This window comes from Phoca vitulina, unplaced genomic scaffold, assembly GCF_004348235.1.
Source record: "Phoca vitulina isolate PV1807 unplaced genomic scaffold, GSC_HSeal_1.0 scaffold2, whole genome shotgun sequence".
NCBI lineage: Eukaryota > Metazoa > Chordata > Mammalia > Carnivora > Phocidae > Phoca > Phoca vitulina.
Window position 1 is genome coordinate 53,537,185 of NW_022589705.1, and position 20,143 is coordinate 53,557,327.

A 20,143-nucleotide genomic window follows, 5' to 3' on the forward strand; every position below is an offset into this window, starting at 1 on the left:
AGAAAGTATCTGACGGTCTCTTTTCATGTATATATGACCTAACACACCTGCCTATTATAACACTCCACTGTTCCACTATTGCAGGTATCACATAATATAATCATTATTCATATGTCTATCTTCCTATAGTAACTCTTTAAAAGCTGTAACTTTGTATCTCCAGTGGTGATATTGAACTGGATAGGATAGTAAAATCTGATGGTCCTTTCAGAAAGCTAAAATGTTGATGTAATACAATATATACAAGTTTGAGAGAGAAGGTTCAAGTGTATCTAAAATTCCTCGTGGTCTCTAAGATCTAATAAAGTTTGGTCAAATAAAATCAAATAGTTTTATAGCAAAATATGCTATTTATAAGAGGCAAGTTAGGGCGCCTGGGTGGCTCAGTTGGTTAAGCCACTGCCTTCAGCTCAGGTCATGATCCTGGAGTCCCGGGATCGAGTCCCGCATCGGGCTCCCTGCTCAGCGGGGAGCCTGCTTCGCCCTCTGACCCTCCCCCCTCTCATGCTCTCTCTCTCTATCTCATTCTCTCTCTCAAATAAATAAATAAAATCTTAAAAAAAAAAAAAAAAAAGAGGCAAGTTAGCACAGTGGTTAAGAGTCCGGACTCAGGAATCAGACTGACAGAAAGTTCAAATGTGGGATTGAAAATTTACTAGCTTGTAACTCTGGACAAGTTACTTAGCCTCCTTCAACCTCAGCTTCCTTATCCATAAAAAAGAGATAATTTCAATTCTCACTTCATAGAGTTTTTGTGAGGATTTCTGAGTGAATACGAAAAAAATGCTTAGAAAAGTGCCTGGCATATAGTGAACACTATATCAACTGTTATATATTTTTAATACTCTAATTCTTGAGCACCTCATTGCTATCAGATGAGTACACCATTTGCTTTTATAGCTGAAGACACCAAGTGTGAGTTTAACTTGCCCAGGACAGAACAGCTAATAAATTTAAATAGAGATGGGGCTCAAATTTGACTGCACGGTCTATGTTCTATCCATGTACAGACCACAGCCCAAAGCCAGATTGTCATTTATCCATTTGTTAAATTTTCTGTGGATTGTGAAAACATATAAATGAAATTCAAGAAAAAGCAGCCAGGTTAATAAAGTCTGCTAAAGGGGCGCATGGGTGGCTCAGTCGTTAAGTGTCTGCCTTCGGCTCAGGTCATGATCCTGGGGTCCTGGGATCGAGCCCCACATCGGGCTCCCTGCTCTGCGGGAAGCCTACTTCTCCCTCTCCCACCCCCCATGCTTGTGTTTCCTCTCTCGCTGTGTCTCTCTCAAATAAATAAATAAAATCTTTAAAAAATAAAAAAATAAAAAAAAATAAAGTCTGCTAAAATAATGGAAGTGAGAGGCTGAAAACAACAATTTAAACTTCTTTAAATTCTACTTATTTTAACTACGTGACTAGCTAATGGAATCACTATGAATGTCAATTACAAAAGTGTGTGTCACCTTTGCTCGGTTTCCAGTTCATTCATCTTGCGGTGCTTCTGTTCCAGCTGCTCCTGAAGTTCCTCAATACGCTCGTTCTCAGTACCTTCCTGTTGCAAGCGGAGCATCTTATTTTCATGTTGCAGTCGAATAAACACTTCCCTGAGGTTGAAAAGCAAAGTTTGTTTTTAAATTTTTTAAATGTACATTTTACATTTTTTTACATTGTGAACTTTTAGAAAACTCCTGTTCATTCAATAGCTGTCATTTAAAAATGTTACCAATGTTTCTGAAATTTTTTAAGAAAAAACTATGTACATTGTAAGACTGTCTCAAAAAACAAGTAATAAATTTTTCAGAGCATAAGTATTATATTATATATCATTAAATATTATGCAAATTCCAAAAGAAAAGAGTTATTTTACTGGTAACTTAGATGCTATTCACTATAGCATAATCTCAGAAAATATATGCATTAAAAGCAATAGATTTAAGAAATCAGTTTGTTTAATATTTTTTAAATATACTCTTATGATGACAGTCATATGACTGCTTCTAGGTTTTTTTGTTTTCAAAAAACAATTTTTCTAAAAAGTTTACAAATACACATTTTCTAAAATGCAAATGATAGGGATGATATTAAATAAAAAAGTAATGTTCTCCTACCTGCTGCCTCCCTAAATGCATTTTTTAAGATTTTATTTATTTATTTGACAAAGAGAGAGAGAGAGATAGTACAAGCAGGGGGAGCGGCAGGTAGAAGGAGAAACAGGCTTCCCACTGAGCAGGGAGCCCGATGTGGGGCTCGATCCCAGGACCCTGGGATCATGACCTGAGCCGAAGGCAGATGCTTAACTGACTAAGCCACCCAGGTGCCCCTAAATGCAATTTCTTAAAAGCAACTAATTTCAATTAATCTCAATTTGTGTTCTTCTGAGTGGCAACATCATGACTTTAAAATACAGCGCATATGGCTATTTTTTTTTCAAATGGCTATTTTTAAAGTGACATTAATATCACTGGATATTAACAACTAAAAAGTTGCTTGCCAGTCCAGCATGTAAGGAGCTCTGTCTTAACAACAAAAAATTGAACAAAATGAAAATTAACATATTTGCAAACTATATGCTGAGTGAAAGCAGTCACAAAAGGCTGCCTATTGTAGGACTCACGTATGTTAAATTCCGTTACCAGGCAACTTGACAAAGAGTTGATTTTCCGCCGCCTAGTGCTGGGGCCTGGGGGGAGGCAGGACTGAGGAATGACTGCTAAGAGGCACAGGGTATTTTTTGGGGGAGAATGGAATGTTCTCAAATCAGATAGCTGTACAACTCTATGACTACACTAAACACCACTGAGCCATACAGTTTTAAATGGGTGAATTATATCTCAATAAATCTGCTTAAGAGTAGAGTCTGAAGTAGTAAATAAAACTGTTACCACAAAAAGGAAAGGAAAACCATAAAAAGATACCAGATTAGTCAAATACCTAGAAGCAAACATAGCAGTAAGATACCACGATAAAAGTTGGTTAAAAGGAAACTCTAAAATTTGTATTTTATTTAACTTCTGTTTAATCCTTCTGCTATTATTCATAGCTCTTCTCCTATTAGTTTCACCCGTGTGGATGTGAATGCCAGGTATAAAAAAGTTTTTCCATTGAGTTTATGGGTAGGAAAAGAAGTTCAACACAATAAAAGTCGTATTATAAAAACTAGAATATTTTATTCATCTAGTTTGTGAAATTTTACTTCTAATAAGTTCTGAAACTGCTGTAGTAGCAGTAACAATCTAAGAAGTTCAGGGGTGCCTGGGTGGCTCAGTTGTTGGGCGTCTGCCTTCAGCTCAGGTCATGATCCCAGGGTCCTGGGATGGAGCCCCACATCGGGCTCCCTGCTCAGGGGGAAGCCTGCTTCTCCCTCTCCCACTCCCCCTGCTTGTGTTCCCTCTTTCGCTGTCTCTCTCTCTGTCAAAAAATAAAATAAAATCTTTAAAAAAAAAAAAAAAAAAAAAAAATCTAAGAAGTTCAAGCAGATGAGACAAAGTAATTTTGAGCTCCATGACTCATAAAATGGAACACTCTAAAGGCTAATAATTTTTTTAGAAAGAAATCATATTTCTAATATTAAGTATAGATTATCAATTAATAAAAACAAATTTACCTATATTCCACTGGCATAATCTCAGCAGCAAGATTCTCATAACTTTTTGTAGCAGACGCATCTAAACAACAACAACAAAAGATTAACATTGCAGTATTTCTACCATTAAAAAAACTTTTCTAAATCCAACAAAATTCACCTGTTTGGTTTAGATGATCTTGTTGTACTTGTGAACATCGAAGCTCTTCATTCGTTTCTTTCAGAGTATCACGTTGTTCTATTAGTCTCTAAAAAAGAATTGTTTATATAAGCAAAATATTTAATTTTGCCCACCAGAAATGTAATTTATGCTTATAATAATTTATCTTAAGTTAATTTCATAATTGCTGCTTAATTAAAAGTGACGTTTTAGTTTCAGCGCTAAGAGGTAATTTTCTCTTACATAAATCTCGTAAATAATCTTGATACAACATAAATCTTAGAATTTCCCCATTAGATAATTTATCTTTGAACCAAACTGATGTAATTATGCAATGGAGTACAAATGTGCAACTGCAGAGTAATTAAAAAGAAAAAAAAAGCATGGACTTTGGAGGCAAATAGATGATGGCTTGAACTCCAGTCTCACTTTTTCCTAGTTATTATATCACCTACAGTCAGTTATTTGACTCTTTGGCTTTAGTATCCACATCATCAATATGGAAATGCAGATACATAACCCTTGCAAAAGTGTCCTGAGTAACAAGTGAGGTAAAGTTAGTGGTTACTTGGAAGAACTGATGAGCCAATACTGATACACTATTATTAACTAAAGGACATTATGGTTCACTCTGTTTTACTTTTATGGGTTCTGACAAATGTATAATGTATCCATCATTACAATATCATGGTCAATTGATTTTCAACAAAGGTATCAAGACAATTAATAGGGAAAGAATCATCTTGTCAACAAATAGTGCTAGGACAACTGAATATCCACACACAAAAGAATGAAATTGGGCCCCTATTTTACACCATATACAAAAATTAATTCAAAATTAATCACAGACTAAATATAAGAGCTAAAACTGTAAAATTAGAAACATAAGCAAAAATCTTTATAACCTCAGAGTACTCAGTGATTTCACAGAAATACTGCCAAAAAAGCATAAACAACAAAAGAAAAAAAAAGGTAACTGATTTCATCAAATGAGAAACTATTCTGTTGCAAACAGCACCATCAAAAAAATTAGAAGAACCCACAGAATAAAAGAACATATTTGCAAATCATATATTTGAGAAGGAACTTATATCCATAATCTATAAAGAACTCTTACAACTCAATAAAAAAGCAAATAACCTAAATAAAACATGAGTAAGGGATTTGAAGAGACATTTCTCCAGCGAAGACATACAAATGGCCAATAAGTACATGAAAAAATGCTCAACATCATTAGTCATTAGGGAAATGCAAGTCAAAACCACAATAGCATACCACTTCATACTCACTAGAATAGCTAAAATTAAAAGTCTGGTAAGTGTTGGCAAGGATATGGAGAAACTGAAAACCTTTACAAATTGATGAGAATGAAAAATGGTTCATCTACTTTAGAAAACAGCATGGTAGCTCCTTAAAAGGTTAACCATAGTTACCATATGACCCAGCAGTACCATTCCTAGGTACGTACTCAAGAAATGAAAACACTTGCCTACATAAAAACTTCTAAATAAATGTTCATAGCCACATTATTTGTTTAATAGCCCAAATGTCCATAAAATGATGAATGGATAAATAAAATGTGGTATATCTATAGAATGGAGTATTATTCAACATTAAAACAAAGTACTGATTCATGCTATGACACTGATGAACTTTGAAAGCATTAATCCACATGAAGGAATCTAGCCACAAAACTGATACAGTATATGATGGCATATCCTGGACAGACTGGGCAAATCTGTAGAGACGGAAAATGGGTGAATGGTTGCGAAGGCCGTGGGGAGGGGAGCAGGATGCAGGGCAGCCACCAGCAGGCACACTAACGGGCTGACGACAGCGCTCTAAAATCCGACTGTGGTGATGGCTGCACAGCTGCGAATACACCAGCGACTCCTGCACTGTACACTTCAAGTGGGCAACATTTATGGGGTACAAATTATATCTCAACAATGCCATTAAAAAATAAAATCCATGGTCCTTGCTCTCAAGAAGCCGACAGTCTAGAATGGGAAAACGTGCAATGAGACACATGGCCTCGCCTCCGTGACTTCATCTTCCCTTGTGAAGGCAATTAACAACACTGCACATTAAATTTCTACTACTTTCTTTTATACCAACACTTAAATTTGGAAAAAGACAGAAGAAGATCTGATTGACATGACTTCCATTCTTAGAACAGCAAGGATAATATTACACACTAAAAGAGAAGACAGACATATTACTCATCTACTATATTCATGTGTACCTCTTTTTCCTTAAGTAAAGCTTCATGTTTTTCTTCAAGCCGCTTCATTTCAAATGCTAGTGTATCTGCCCTTTTGGATTCAGAGGAAAGTTTATTGTGAAGATCCTGAACCTTTTGTCAGAAACAAAAGTAGATAACAAGAGTATATAATATTAATAGTTTTTCAGAGTTTAATAAATGAGAAACTGATTGGAAATAAAATTTATAGTAAGAATATAATCACATAATCCTAAATAGTTGTGAAAATAGCATGTAACTAAGAGTTAACATAAATTTTAAAATACCCAAATAATAATTTAGTAAAAAAAAAAAAATCAGCCTTCTATTACTAAAATAATTTAGTAAAAAAAAATTGTCTGATAAATAGAAAAACAGAATATTATCAGTTATAGCTCCATTCTCTAGGCAATTATTACTGGTTACCAGAAATGCTAATAAACAATAAAATGCCCAAAAATATATATAAGCTCAGAAGACAATAAAAAGGGAAAGACCTAGATAACTCAAATTCAATTATCAACCCTGGAATTAAAATCACAGGTAGAAGAATTCTATCATAAGTTCACAGCCAACTATAGGCAATGTTTCTTCACATCTCTATTATTCTTAAAGTATCAAAAGGAATCAAAAGGAAGTTGAGTCTTTTGATTTTATTTTAAAAAATTAAGATATTTCCTTACCTGCCTCTTGTATGTTTCTAACTGTGTACGTGCTGCATTTGCCTTCTTTAATTCTTCTTCTAAGCTGACTGTATTATGCATATACATCATGTTTGTTTCTTGTAAAGTTTTCACCTGCTTGCGAAGGTCGTTCAGATCTTGTAGCTTCTGACGATATATCTCGACTGTTGACTCTAGTTTATTTGCTTTATCAGAGGTAGCCCTATGATAATAAAGACTGCACATTACTGGGTAAGAACTAGTAAATGCACATAGCAATTTTATTCTGTCTGTAAAATTAGTCAACCAGATAATCAATTGGCTGAAACAAAAAAAAAGGAAGGAAGGAAGGAAGGAAGGAAATGAGAAAGACAGACAAAAGAAATAAACTTTGTGGGAACTTTGGAAAAAGACTCAAATCCAGCACTGAACCTTTTTGTTGTAAAGGCATCAGAACAAAAATGCCTTAAATCTGACACACTAAATTATCAAACCACTTCATACGGCACAATGTTTAAAAAAGAATGGTTTTGCAAATGCAACTGAACAATTCTAAGCTTCTCTGTAGCTTATGGGCCAATTTTGCTTTGTGTATAGCATTTAGTACAGTTTTGTCCTAAGTATTTGATATACTTAGGAAGTTGACTTGACTTACAATTTGTCTGACAAAGAACTTTGCTTTAGAGTTGTGCTTACCTAACCAACTGGGCTAGAGCAAAAGTAAATACATAAACCAGATCACTTTCCATCACATACAGGTTCAAACGAATGGGTATAAAGATTTTGTTTCAAATGGATATAAAAACTGTGCAACAAAATGGCCCATTAAGAAAATTTAACAGAAAACATAAAGAGCATATGGATAGTCTGTTTGCTTGATTAACATTTCACAGGCAAAAGCCAAATAAAAATTTTATACATTGTCAAAGACAATAAGAGAACCTTGGGATAACCCTGAAATAAATGTTAACTTAATTATACCTATTTTATATCAAATGCCAAAATATGGATTGAGAATGCTTTCCCTTATGTAAAAAGTTCACAAGATACACTAATGAGTACAAGGAGGTCAAGCTAAATGTATCTAAAAGTAGTTCAGCTCACACAGTTTTAAAAAAAAGGTATCATTTTGGGTTTATGAATTCTAATATGAAATTGTGCTAACACAGGTGGCTCAGTCGGTTGGATGTGTCCAACTCTTGATTTCGGATCAGGTCATGATCTCAGGGTTGTGGGATTGGGCCCTATGTCTGGCTCTGCACTAAGAGCGGAGCCTGCTTGGGATTCTCTCTCTCCCTCTTCCTCTGCTCCTACCCTCCCCCAATCCTCCCTCTCTTAAAAAAAAAAAAATGTGGTAACAAGATTTGAATATTCTCCTTAAACTGCAATTACCATCAACAAGCATAAAATAAGTAAAGACTATGAGCCCGGATAAAAACTGATCAGTACTTAATACACAGGAATAAACCTAAGAATCCCTGATTAGAATATGGTATACCAAAATGACTAAGGAATAACTTAGAAGTGACATAATTATATTTAGATATGCCATACCTAAGAACATCTATTTCATCTTTCAGGGCTCTTGTTTCTTCAGCAAGACTAGTCAGTTCATCATTCCTATGCTGAAATTCAATTAGTTGCTTTTCAAGTTCTTCACAGTGAACACGGTAATCATCTTTTGCAGCTTCAAGCCTTGAGTAAAGAAAACAAGTACTTATAATGTAATTTCCATCATTTGTTTTCTTACTGAGACATGTGCAAGACATACTTTTAAATTTTTTTTTTTTTATTCCACACTCAAAAGAAAGACTAAAGGAATAGGACACTTCCAGCTCCTGGATTTGAAACTGGCTGAGAATAAACTTAATGTTCTGAATTTTCATTTTCACTTCTGAAACACTGTGCTTCGTTATCTCTAGCTCTAATAAGAGTTTTAACTTCAAAAGATGAAGAGAAAATATATAAATATGTATTAAAATTACTCAAAAATACATACCACATGCGAAGTGGTAAAATATGAATTCTAAGTAGACTATAATAAATTAAGGATAAATACTTAAACTCTATAGCAACAACAAAAAGTAAAAAGACAACATAGTGAATAAAGTCAAATATTTAAAAAAATTTGATTTACCCAAAGGAATGCAGAAAAGAAAAACAAAAGGATATGACAAATGAAAAACAGCAAACTGACAGACTTAATACAACCATAACAAAAATTACATAAAAGGCAAAAAGACTAACACACCAATTAAAAAGGCAGAGACCATCAGACTAGATAACAAAACAAGGCTCAAATATATGCTAATAACAAGAGCTAGTTTAAATATAAAGGCACAGATAGATTAAAAGTAAAAAGATTCAAAAAAACACCATGCAAACAGTAAGCAGAAGAAATTGGGGTAGTTATGTTAACATCAAACAAAATAAATTTTAAGACAAAAGAGTATTATCAGAGATAGAAATATTTCATAATTATAAAAGGGTCAATTCATTAGAAAGCCTTATCATAAATGTGTATATACCTAAAAACAGTTTAAAAATACATGAAGCAAAAACTGACAGAATCAAAGGCAGAAATCCACAAATCCACAATCATTGTTTAATACCAGTCTCCAATAAATGACAGAAACAAAAATATCAGTAAAAATACAGAAGAGCTCTGAACAACACCATTAACCAACTTGATTTGACATGTGTAGAACATGTCAGTCAAAAATTACAGAATACACATCCTTTGCAAGTGCACAGGGAACACTCATCACAATGAAACAGGCCGAGCAATAAAATAAGTATTAATAAGTATCAAAAGACTGAAATCTCGTGAAGTATGCTCTCTAACCACAAGAGACTTAAATTAGAAATTAGCCACAATAAGAAGTCTAGCAAAGCCTTAAATACTTGGAAATTAAACAACACATTTCTGAATAACCCACAAGTCAAGGAAGAAATCACAAAGGAAATTAGAAAATATTTCAGATCAAATAACAACAGAAAGACAACCAGTCAAACTTTGGGGACCCAGCTAAACCAGTGCTTAGAGGAAAATTTACAATTTTAAAGGCTTATATTAGAAATGAAGAAAGGCTTAAAATCAATCATCCAAGTTTCAACCTTAAGAGTCCAGGAAAAGAACAGCAAATTAAATTCAAAGTAAAAGGAAAGAAAGAACTGAGATCTAAAACCAATAATATGGAAAGCTAATAAAGTGTTTGAAAAGATTAATAAAATTGATAAAACCCTAGTAAGAGTGATCAAGAAAAATGAGAAAAAACACAAATTAACCAATATGAGGAATGAAAAAGTGAATATCAGTATAGCTCCTACAGTCATTAAAAGGATAATAAAAGAATATTATGAACAACTTTATGCCAATAAATTCAACAACTTAAATGAAATAAACATACACCTTGAAAAGCACAACTTATCAAACTGACAGAGATTAAACAGAAAACCTGTGAAGCCTTTTGACCATTAACAAAATTGTATTTGTCATTAAAAGCCCTTCACAAAGAAAACCATAGGTCCAGATTGTTTTACTGATAAATTCTATCAAACATTTAAGGAAGAAATAATATTATTCTTACATAAACTCTTTCAGAAAATAGAGGAGGAGAGAATACTTCCCAATTATTCTATGAGACTAGCAGAACTCTGACAACAAAACCTGAAAAAGACATTACAAGAGAAAAAAGTTATAGACCAATATCTATATGAAGACAATCAAAAAATTCTTTCAACATATTAGCAAACTGAATCCAGTCATATATATGCAGAATAATAAGGATGACCAAACTGGTCTAACCCTGAAATATAAGATTGCTCAATATTTAAAAAATTAAACAATCATAATAAAAGAATGAAAAAGAAAAAAACCACACTGTCCTTTCAAGATGTAGAAAAATCATTTGTCAAAAATCAATACCAATTAATGATAAAAACTCTTAGCAAGCCAGAAATAAAGGGGAACTCCTGCAAAATGATAAAAAGCACATTAAAAAACTCTACAGCAAGCATCATACTTGATGGTACACTTAACTGAATGTTTTCCCCCTAAGACCTGGAACAAAGTAAGATGTCTGTTCTTGCTCAATGCAAGAAAAATAAATAGAGGGCAGAAATAATAAAAGGAAGATGTAAAGCTCTATTAATAGATTAGATGATTGTAGATGCCTTAGATTTTCTACATAAACAAATTACTAGAGTCAATAAGTGAATTAAGAAACTTTACAAGACATAAGTTTCAAAATATAAGATCAGTTTCAATATATAAAGATCAACTGTAAATATTAGCAGCCACTTTTCAGAATAACTTTAATTGTATTTGTGATAGCATCTACTTGGGAATAAAGTTAATAAAACACATCCAAGACTTCTCTGCCGGAAACAACACAACATTGCTGAGAGAAATTAAAGACTTAAATAAATGAAGATACCATATTAGCAGATAGAAATTCTCAATATAGTTAAGATATCAATTTTATACAACCTAAATCATGATCACAAAAGGTTTTTTAAACAGAAACTGACTAGCTGACTCTCAATTTTAAGTAATAATGCAGAAGACTTGGAACAGCCGAAGCAAATTTTGAAAGGAAAGAACAAAGTTGGAATACTCACCCTACCTGATTGTAAGCTTACTCTAGAGCTAAAGTAATCAAGACTATACCATACAGGTATAAAGATAAAGTGATCAATGGAAAAGAATTAAGGAGTCCAGAAAATGACCCAAATTTTATGGTTATATCTTTTTCACAAAGGTACAAAGCAATTTAGAGTAAAACTAAAATCTTTTCAAATTATGATACTGTAACAAGTAGATACCCATATGGAAAATAAAAATAAAGCTTGACCATACACTATTTTTAAAAAAATCAATTCAAGATGGACCACAGACTTACATGTAAAAGATAACACTGTGAAGGTTCTAGAAGAGAACAGTATAGAGTATCTTCATGGCATGGAAGTAGACAAAGATTTCTTGGGCAGTACACAAAAACACTAATATTAAAAATACTGATAAAGTAGACTTTTAGCATCTAAGTTAAGAACTTCTACTCATTGAAAGACACCATTTAAAAATGCAAAGGCAAGCCACAGAATGAGTGAAATATTACTATGCACATATCTGACAAAGGATTTGCATCCAAATTTTTAAAAATTCCTACAACTAATTGATAATGACAAATAACCCAATGTAAAAACAGGCCAACAGTATGAAGAGACAATTCACAAAGTAAGATATATTTCCAATAAGCACATGAAAAGGGGCTTATCACATCGCTGGTTATCAGGAAAATGCCAATTAAAGCCATAAGGAGATACTACACTCTTCCTGAACTATTTAGTTAAAAAGATGGGTAAGAACTATGCTATGCAGGCAGAACAACTAGAGCAACGAGAGCAGACTCTGCTCATGGAAGTATAAAATGTTATGACCACTTTGGAAAATGGTTTGACAGTGTCTTTTAAATTAAACACAGAGCTACTGCATAACTCAGCAATACGATTCTATATATTTACCAATGAGAAATAAGAAAAAATATGTCTACAAAAAGTCTTGTATTACAATGTTCAGACTAGTTTTACTTACAAAATCTGAAAACCCAAATGCCCATCATCTAAAGGAAAATGGATAAATAAGTGTATAATGTGGAATAATTCCAAATATTTGAATACTACTCAGCCATAAAAAAATAACGAATTACAGATACATTCAAAACATAGATGAATCTCACAAACATGCTGAGCAAGGGAAGCCATTCACCAAGGAGTTCATACTGCATGATTCAATTTATGTGACATTCTAGATGAGAGAAAACTAATTTTTGGTAAAAAATAATCAGAAGAGAAATTAGCCTCTGGGAGGTAGACATTGACTGGGAAGAAGCATAAAGAAACTTTCTTCAGTGATTGAAATGAATTGTATTTTGATAAAAGTGTGAAATTACACAGACGTATGCATCTGTTAAAACATGTCAAATTGTACTTAGTATTATTCATCTCACAATATGTAAATGTTACCTTGCAAAAAGAACTGTAAACATACTGAAGTCTTATTAATAGTTTGCTTAATACAAAGGTAAGCTCAGCAATTCTTAAATTACTTTCTGTGTTTTTGGGGTTCATTCTGATCTTCTCCATTTCCATATTGTAAACCCCTTCTCCAGTGATGAGAAACCTGGCTCCCATTTTCCTCAATATATTTACTCATATACTCAATCCCAAAACACAGAACTAAAATGAAAGATGTCAAAATGAACTCATTGTTCACAGTGAGAGACATAAAAACCAATGCAGACATGTGTATATATAAGCGTACGAACACAGGCAAGTGTGAATATGGGCAAGTATATTTCCTAGCTCTGTACACCAAAGGGGCCTAGAAGCAATGACAGAAAAACTCATCTGGAGCACTAGATCTTTGTTTCTAAGTAACATTGTCACTAAAAGGAATTAGGGATCCTTGGAGAAATGGCTGATTGCAGAGTCGGAAAAAGACGAGATGAGACTAGAATATTTTGTTGTTCCAGAAAGTAAGAAAGTGCTCAAAGGATAGTAACAGGTTGAAAGGACACAGAGGCCAACTGAAAGGCTTCCCAGTGGTGGAATCTGGGACAATTTCACCATTAAATAAAAGATGATAGCTACTGATTTATAGACCATTGAATAAGAATCGATTACTAAATGCAATGCATGATCCTGGATTGGATGCTGAACCAGGAAAAAAAAAAAATAGACATAAAGGACAATGAGACAAGTAATGGAATTTGAGTATGATCTGTGGATTAGATAATAATATTGTATCAATGACAAATTCCCTAATTTTAATCACTATACTGTGGTTTGTAAGAGAGTGTTTTTGTTTTAGGAAATACATGCCAAAGTATACAGGGATAAAGGTGCTTGGCTCCTGCTTACTCTCAAGTGGTTCAGAAAAAAATATGCGAATCCGTAAGAATATGTATAGAGACTGCTAAAGCAAATGGAAAAAACTGCAAAACAACTGTGGAATCTGAGTAAAAGGTATAAAGGAGTTCCTTGCACTATTCTTTCAACTGTTTTTGTGTTTAAGTTTGATATTAAAACAAAAAAAAGGAACAAAAACCATAGAGTACAATTAGAGTGCCTACTCTCAAGGCCTTATAGTTCCAGGCTCAGCAGCAAGCACACAAGAGACAATGTTTATTAAAGGCAAGATGTATAACAGCTTTTTTTTTTTTTTCAAAGAAGAAACATAAAAGTTAAAGTAGAAAGCATCTCTTTAGCTTAAAATTTCCATTTTTTTCCATTTATTATCAAGTTCCCTCTCCTTTATAATATACGCCCCATTCTCCCCAGGCCTCAGCAGTCACTCCCTTAAACTCCTATAGGACTTACACATGGCCTTCATTTGGCCCTTATCACAAGTTATTGAACTGTTTTGATTTTATAGATATATCCCACTTGCCTAATTAGATTGCAAGCCCTGTGAAGGTAGGAACCACTTGTACCATTCGGTATTTTCAGAGCTTAATCAGTGTCCCAAGCATGCTATAAAGCTCCAGGATGCTACAGCATACTATAAAATGCTTACTAATTAGTTGTTGATAGGATTTTTTAGCTCTTAGTTTAACAGAACTCTATGGAAGGATTTTTACTGAAAATGCTACCTGAAGTTTTCTTCCTGTAATTGTTCTAGTTGTAACTGTGCATGAAAATACTTTTTTGCAACCATTGTATTTGGATCATCAAAAGATCCATCCAACTGGTCAAGTTTTTCATTCATCATCTCATTCTCAGAAACTAATGAATTCTTTTCATCTTGAAGTGCAGTCACCTGAAAAACAAATATACAAACATAAGCATCAACAGCAAAAAAGCTTAGAGTCCAGAGTTCACATTATAATTGTGACTAAGCCATTAAATTAATTTGGTCAGTCAGACTAGATAATTTTTAAGGCTCCTTCCAAATCTTGAATTTTGGGTCTAGGAGGTTTGAGTCAAACAAAAGAAATCAAAATAATTTGATTATTTTTATTAATTTATTAATATACCTTATTAATTAATGTATTAATTAATACAGAGAAAACAGTTAATTCATATAAGGAGAGTATCTTCAAAAATGTTATGCTTGGGGGTGCCCGGGTGGCTCAGTCATTAAGTGTCTGCCTTCGGCTCAGGTCATGATCCCAGGGTCTTGGGATGGAGCCCCGCATCGGGCTCCCTGCTCAGCCGGGAGCCTGCTTCTCCCTCTCCCACTCCCCCTGCTTGTGTTCCCTCTCTTGCTGTGTTTCTCTCTGTTAAATAAATAAATAAAATCTTCAAAAAAAAAAATGTTATGCTTGTCCTAGTTTTGGGAAGAAAATGTTTCCAAGTCTCTAAAATTACGTACCGATAAACTTCAAAAAATTAATTTGTTCCCCTTTTAGTTATAAATTTACTATTAGGATGCTGTTATCTAGTAAGCTAAAATACACACACATATATGCACAAAGTTAGTTTAGGTTCATAGTAGAAAATTATCAGTTACATATCATGCCTTCAGGGACAAGCACATTATTTCGTTAATGAATCAATAACAAAAAGCTGAATTGAATCTATTTGCACATTAAGATTGTTTACATTTTAAAATGGATAAAAGTAGGTAATTTTAGAACCACATCAATATCAGTACCTGATTCCTTGTTATTTTACTTACATATTTATGCAACGCCTTTTTCTTTCCCTTTTAAAAATATCTTTAAAAGTTTACAGCTAGGCTGTAACCTTTTATAAGACCAGAAGTTTATATATGATTTTATTAAGATTTGTTTGAAAAACATGAATCATTGACCTCTTACGACTTTCAACATATTACTACATAGGTTTGCGATTATTTATTTTTTCAAAAGATGTAATAAAATCAACCCAGTTATGTGAACGGGACTATATAGTGACACGGTGAACTAGTAATAGGAAATGAAAGTCAAGTGAGTGCCTTTAAATACAGTATAGGCAGGTTACAAACACTGTCCTCCAAATGAGCAACACAAAGGCTCGGAAAACTGTCCCCAGGCAGACTGCAGGAAAAAGAAATTTCTCTTCCTAAATTTAAGGCATGCAATCCATCCTTGCCATGCAAGCCGTTTAGTGTCTATTACCTGTCATGTGCAATCCTAAATGACTGAGATACACAAAAGAATGGAGTTTGAACCTTCAGTATCCTTATGGTAGAAATGTAAATAATTATGCAACAGAAAATGTTCCAGGTGCTTTGATGGAAGCATACCACAGGGTGGGGGTGGTACACAAAGAAAAGAATATTTCATTCTAGCTGGAGGGAAGAGACTGTCACAAAAAGATCAACTGAAGAGAAACAATACCCCCAGTCTTCCAAAATGGGTCAGAACCCTTTAAAGTAGGCAGGGGAGCAAGGGTAAATTTAATTTTCAACACCTGGTGTATAACCAACCTGGTTCCTATCCATGTTTTACAGTGTGGCTTCAGAGCTACCTTTAACCATAGACTGAAGGAGGGGGTAGTAAACAGGCAAATTCCTTGTACCACACCCTCTCATCTATGCCTTAGAATGTCCATTAGTGGGTTCTAGACATCTCCTTTAGCAAGCTCCCACGGTGATATTTTCTTTAGGTTCATAATGTACCTGCCTTTATCCCTCTCCGGTTTTTTCTCTATTTCTTTGTTTCTCTCCCCTTTGTTGCTATCTCTCTCTCCCTCTATCTCTCCCTCTCTCTTTCCCTCTCCCCCATCCCCTTTCTGAGTTAAGAGACAGAAAAATTTTAAAAGCTAAAAAAAAAGACTCATTTTCTCGTATCACCCAGATTTAACTTAATTCTTGTATACCATTTGCATATCTAAAAACAATGAAATATAAAACTCTATAGCTGGAGTCCCCCTTTATCACATTAAAATCAGAAAACCACCGCTTCAGACAAAAACTTATCTCGTACAACGGTGGGCAGGAGTATGTTTTCTCTAACATACCGTGAGCAAGAATGACCAGCCACTGCTCCGGCAGTGAGTGAAGGATTGCTTCCTACTGCTGCCAGGTGGTAGGAAGAATGGCTGGGAAAGGCAGAGTAAAGGCCACTGGCAAACATGTCGTAACTTGCCTGAAGGCCCCATAATAATCCCGACTGGAACAGAACTAGAAGACTACATCAGAGTTTCTCAAAACTTCACATCAAAATGTCATGTGGAGATTTTTCTCTCTTTTTTTTTTAAAGTACACATTATCGGGCCTGCCTCCTGATTTCCTGAATCAGAATTTCGCTTGCCCCAATATTTAAAACCATAATTTGCACAGAACCAACATAGTTCTTATTTAAAAGGATTCAAGCTTCACCGGATCTTTCACCACAAAATCTCCACTTTTGCATTCTTTATTTCGATTAAAACATGTTTGCTAGCTGAACTGTGTCAACAAGTAGTTTCTCCAAGAAGGGCCCATGAGTCTGCATCTGAGCTCTCCGTCTGGGTATAGGGCAGCTTCCCTGCCGAGGCAGTCTGGAGATACCACACTTCCATATTCTGGCATTCATGTTGTAGGGGAGCCTGATTTTGTCTTTGCGGGTGATCTGCCTTATCTATCTGAACGACTAAGTACTTGTTTTTCCTTTATTCTTGAAGTTCAATAGCTTACCTAGGATAAAGCCTGGTGTTAAAAATTATTCACTGATTTGTTTCTATAGATCTACAATTTCCTTTTAAACCTCACTTTGTTGTCCTACCACCTAGTCTATTTTACTGATGTGTTCCTATGAAATTGTTATACAACACGAAGCAAAGGTTATTTTCTAAGCTTGGCTAAAGTCTTTCACATGCTCTTTAACCTGCAATGTTTGCACAGATGTCATGCTTTTATTCTTTTCATCTAAATCATGCTTCACTGGCAGTTAAGATACCCTATATTTTCCAATGTAGTTGAAGACTTCCTGGACACCCTCTCCACTGTGCCAAAGACCCAGTATGTCTTCCCTTCTAAGTTATGGTTGGGACTGTTTTCCCTCCACACCATTCTACAGCCTTGTGAAGGGTTAGGGAAGGAGGGGGGTGAGGGGAGGCAATGGGCAGTGTTTTTGTAACACCTGGGTTATGCTCTCATCTCTGAGGTTTAAATACCTTTAATCAGGGTGTGAGAAGTGTATCCCATTCCCAGGGAGGAATTCCTTTGGGCATCAGACCATTCCCCCAATGCAGTGTGTAGCTCTACAGCCTTTTTTTTCTAACAGAAGGAGTCAGGCTGAGGGCGCCTGAGTGGCTCAGTTGGTTAAGTGTCTGTCTTCGGTTCAGGTCATGATGCCGGGGTCCTGAGATCGAGCCCCGCATTGGGCTCCCTGCTCAGCGGAGAGCCCGTTTCTCCCTCTCCCTTGCCTGCCGCTCTCCCTGCTTGTGCTCTCTCTCTCTCTCTCTCTCTGTGTCAAATAAATAAATAAAATCTTTAAGAAAAAAAAAAAGGAGTCAGGCCCCCTAGGCTCTTAGTCGCCCCTCCCCAGTCCAGTGAAAGAAGCAAAGGGTGACTTTCCTCCTGATTGGGTAGACTGCAGTAAAAATCATCAAGATTTCTGTGGATCTTCCCCCCACCCCACCGCATGGGCTAGGGATAAGGGTCACGAGATCGAGCCCCACGTTCCTCCTCAAGGAGTCTGAGATTCTCTCCTGCTCCCTCTGCCCCTCCCCCTACTCATGCACGTGCGCCTCTCTTTTACTCTCTCTCTCTCTGAAATAAATAAATAAAATCTTAAACATTAGCTTTGTTCAAGCACAGGACTGATTTTTTAAAGATGAGGTTAAAAGACTAGGATTCCAGTGCTTTCACTGCCTTAAGTAGCTGAGTCACCTTGACCCGAGTCACTTCTCTTTTCTTATCTGCAAGCCCTTAAGGGTTAGAAATATTACTCAGCCCTAACATTATAGGTAATTATCCCATCAAGCAAGGATAATACTACCACAACCCTTGTTCCTTGTCTTCATACTTTTCAGAGAGTAAATTTATGTAACTCATTATTTGAACAAAAACATGCAATTTACATATAGCACACTATGATGGTACATTTACTCTTTTGCATAATTTTTCAAGACTTACTGCGTAACTTTTGCATTTGCATTTTCATATAACAATAACAACACATGCAAACACACATAGCGTTTATGTGTGTCAGGTCCTGCTCTAAGTGCTTAACATATATTAACTCATTTAATCCTCATAATCACTCTGGAGATATATACTATTATCACATCATTTCTCAAAAGACGAAACTGAACTATAAAGAAATTAATTTGCCTGAGAGGACACAACCAGCTAGTAACATGGCTTGGGTCTGAATATAGGTGGACTGGTTTAACGATCTACCTCACTAACCATTAACTACTGTCTCTCCTACCAAGTTATACTGTCTCTCATATGAACTCAAGAATTATATGCACGTGTTCAGATACATGCATGTTAGCAAAACTCACTTGGTACTCGCATTTATGGGCGGTGGGGCGGGGGGGAGGTCAAGCACTTCGAAATACTTCCATAAATGACCTCACTTAAATATTTACACTCTATGCAGTAGATACTTTAATTTCTTCTTTTTACGAAAGAAACTAAAGGCTCATCTAAATATTTGAAATTCTACAATTAAAATGATTTTCTCAAAGAAGTTAGCAATTTTCAACTCGAAGAGAAAAATAATTATGAAATTCATGCTTGAAAATCAAGCCTGTAACAAATACTTTAAATATGCCCTCCATGAAATGAAACCCAACCTCCAAAACACTTTACCAGTGAATTATTTACAATAAAACCCTTTGTAAACTTAAAGAGGACATATTTCTCAGACTGGTTCTTTTCCACACCTGCATATCTAGTTCTTGGCATCTTTGCCTCAGTTCTTCTTTTTCTGCTAGTGCTTCTTGAAGTTCTTCCAAGGCCCTTTTAAGCTGAAACACAAAATGTCCTGTTTCTTAGTAAGACGTGTTTTGACACAAATTGAAAAATACATGTATATGCATATATACACTGATATTAAAAATGGTTATTAAAATTTATTAACAAGCTTACTCTCTTTGGGTCTTTGAAACTTTGAAACTTTCTAGGGTTACCAAGCCAATTACACAATATAGGAAAAGCACTAGCACAGCGTCTCTGGGACATAGTGGACACTCAATAAATAACTGACTACTCAGGGTGAGTGGGAAGATTTTAAGGTAGTGACCTTATGCAAATGGATAGTTGTGTGAAATAGTTGTTTAGGTAATGGGAGAAGATGTTGATTAGTACAGAACAATGATGAAGGACCTAAATGGATGGAAATCATGCATTTATATGACCCCAATTCAAATAAACAGCTGTGCTTTTCTCTAACAGTGCTCAACTGCATGGATGTAGCAGTAAAGAAAGCACTCATTATAGTTTTGATTTGCATTTCCCTGATGATCAGTGATGTTGAGCATCTTCTCATGTGTCTGCCGGCCATGTGTATGTCTTCTTTGGAAAAATGTCTATTCAGGTCTCCTGCCCATTT

General features: G+C 35.0%; 1 protein-coding gene across 1 annotated transcript in view; it reads right to left on the minus strand.

Annotated features, from left to right (window-relative positions):
- HOOK1 (hook microtubule tethering protein 1) overlaps window positions 1-20,143 on the minus strand; it is a 59,807-nt gene that overhangs the window by 10,728 nt on the left and 28,936 nt on the right. Inside the window, exons 8-15 of the mRNA XM_032427696.1 lie at window positions 19,476-19,559; window positions 14,303-14,469; window positions 8,202-8,342; window positions 6,669-6,870; window positions 5,989-6,099; window positions 3,744-3,831; window positions 3,605-3,665; window positions 1,464-1,604 (exon numbers count right to left, since the gene is read on the minus strand). Of these exons, the coding sequence (XP_032283587.1) occupies window positions 1,464-1,604; window positions 3,605-3,665; window positions 3,744-3,831; window positions 5,989-6,099; window positions 6,669-6,870; window positions 8,202-8,342; window positions 14,303-14,469; window positions 19,476-19,559 (995 nt within the window). The remainder of the gene's footprint in view (window positions 1-1,463; window positions 1,605-3,604; window positions 3,666-3,743; window positions 3,832-5,988; window positions 6,100-6,668; window positions 6,871-8,201; window positions 8,343-14,302; window positions 14,470-19,475; window positions 19,560-20,143) is intronic.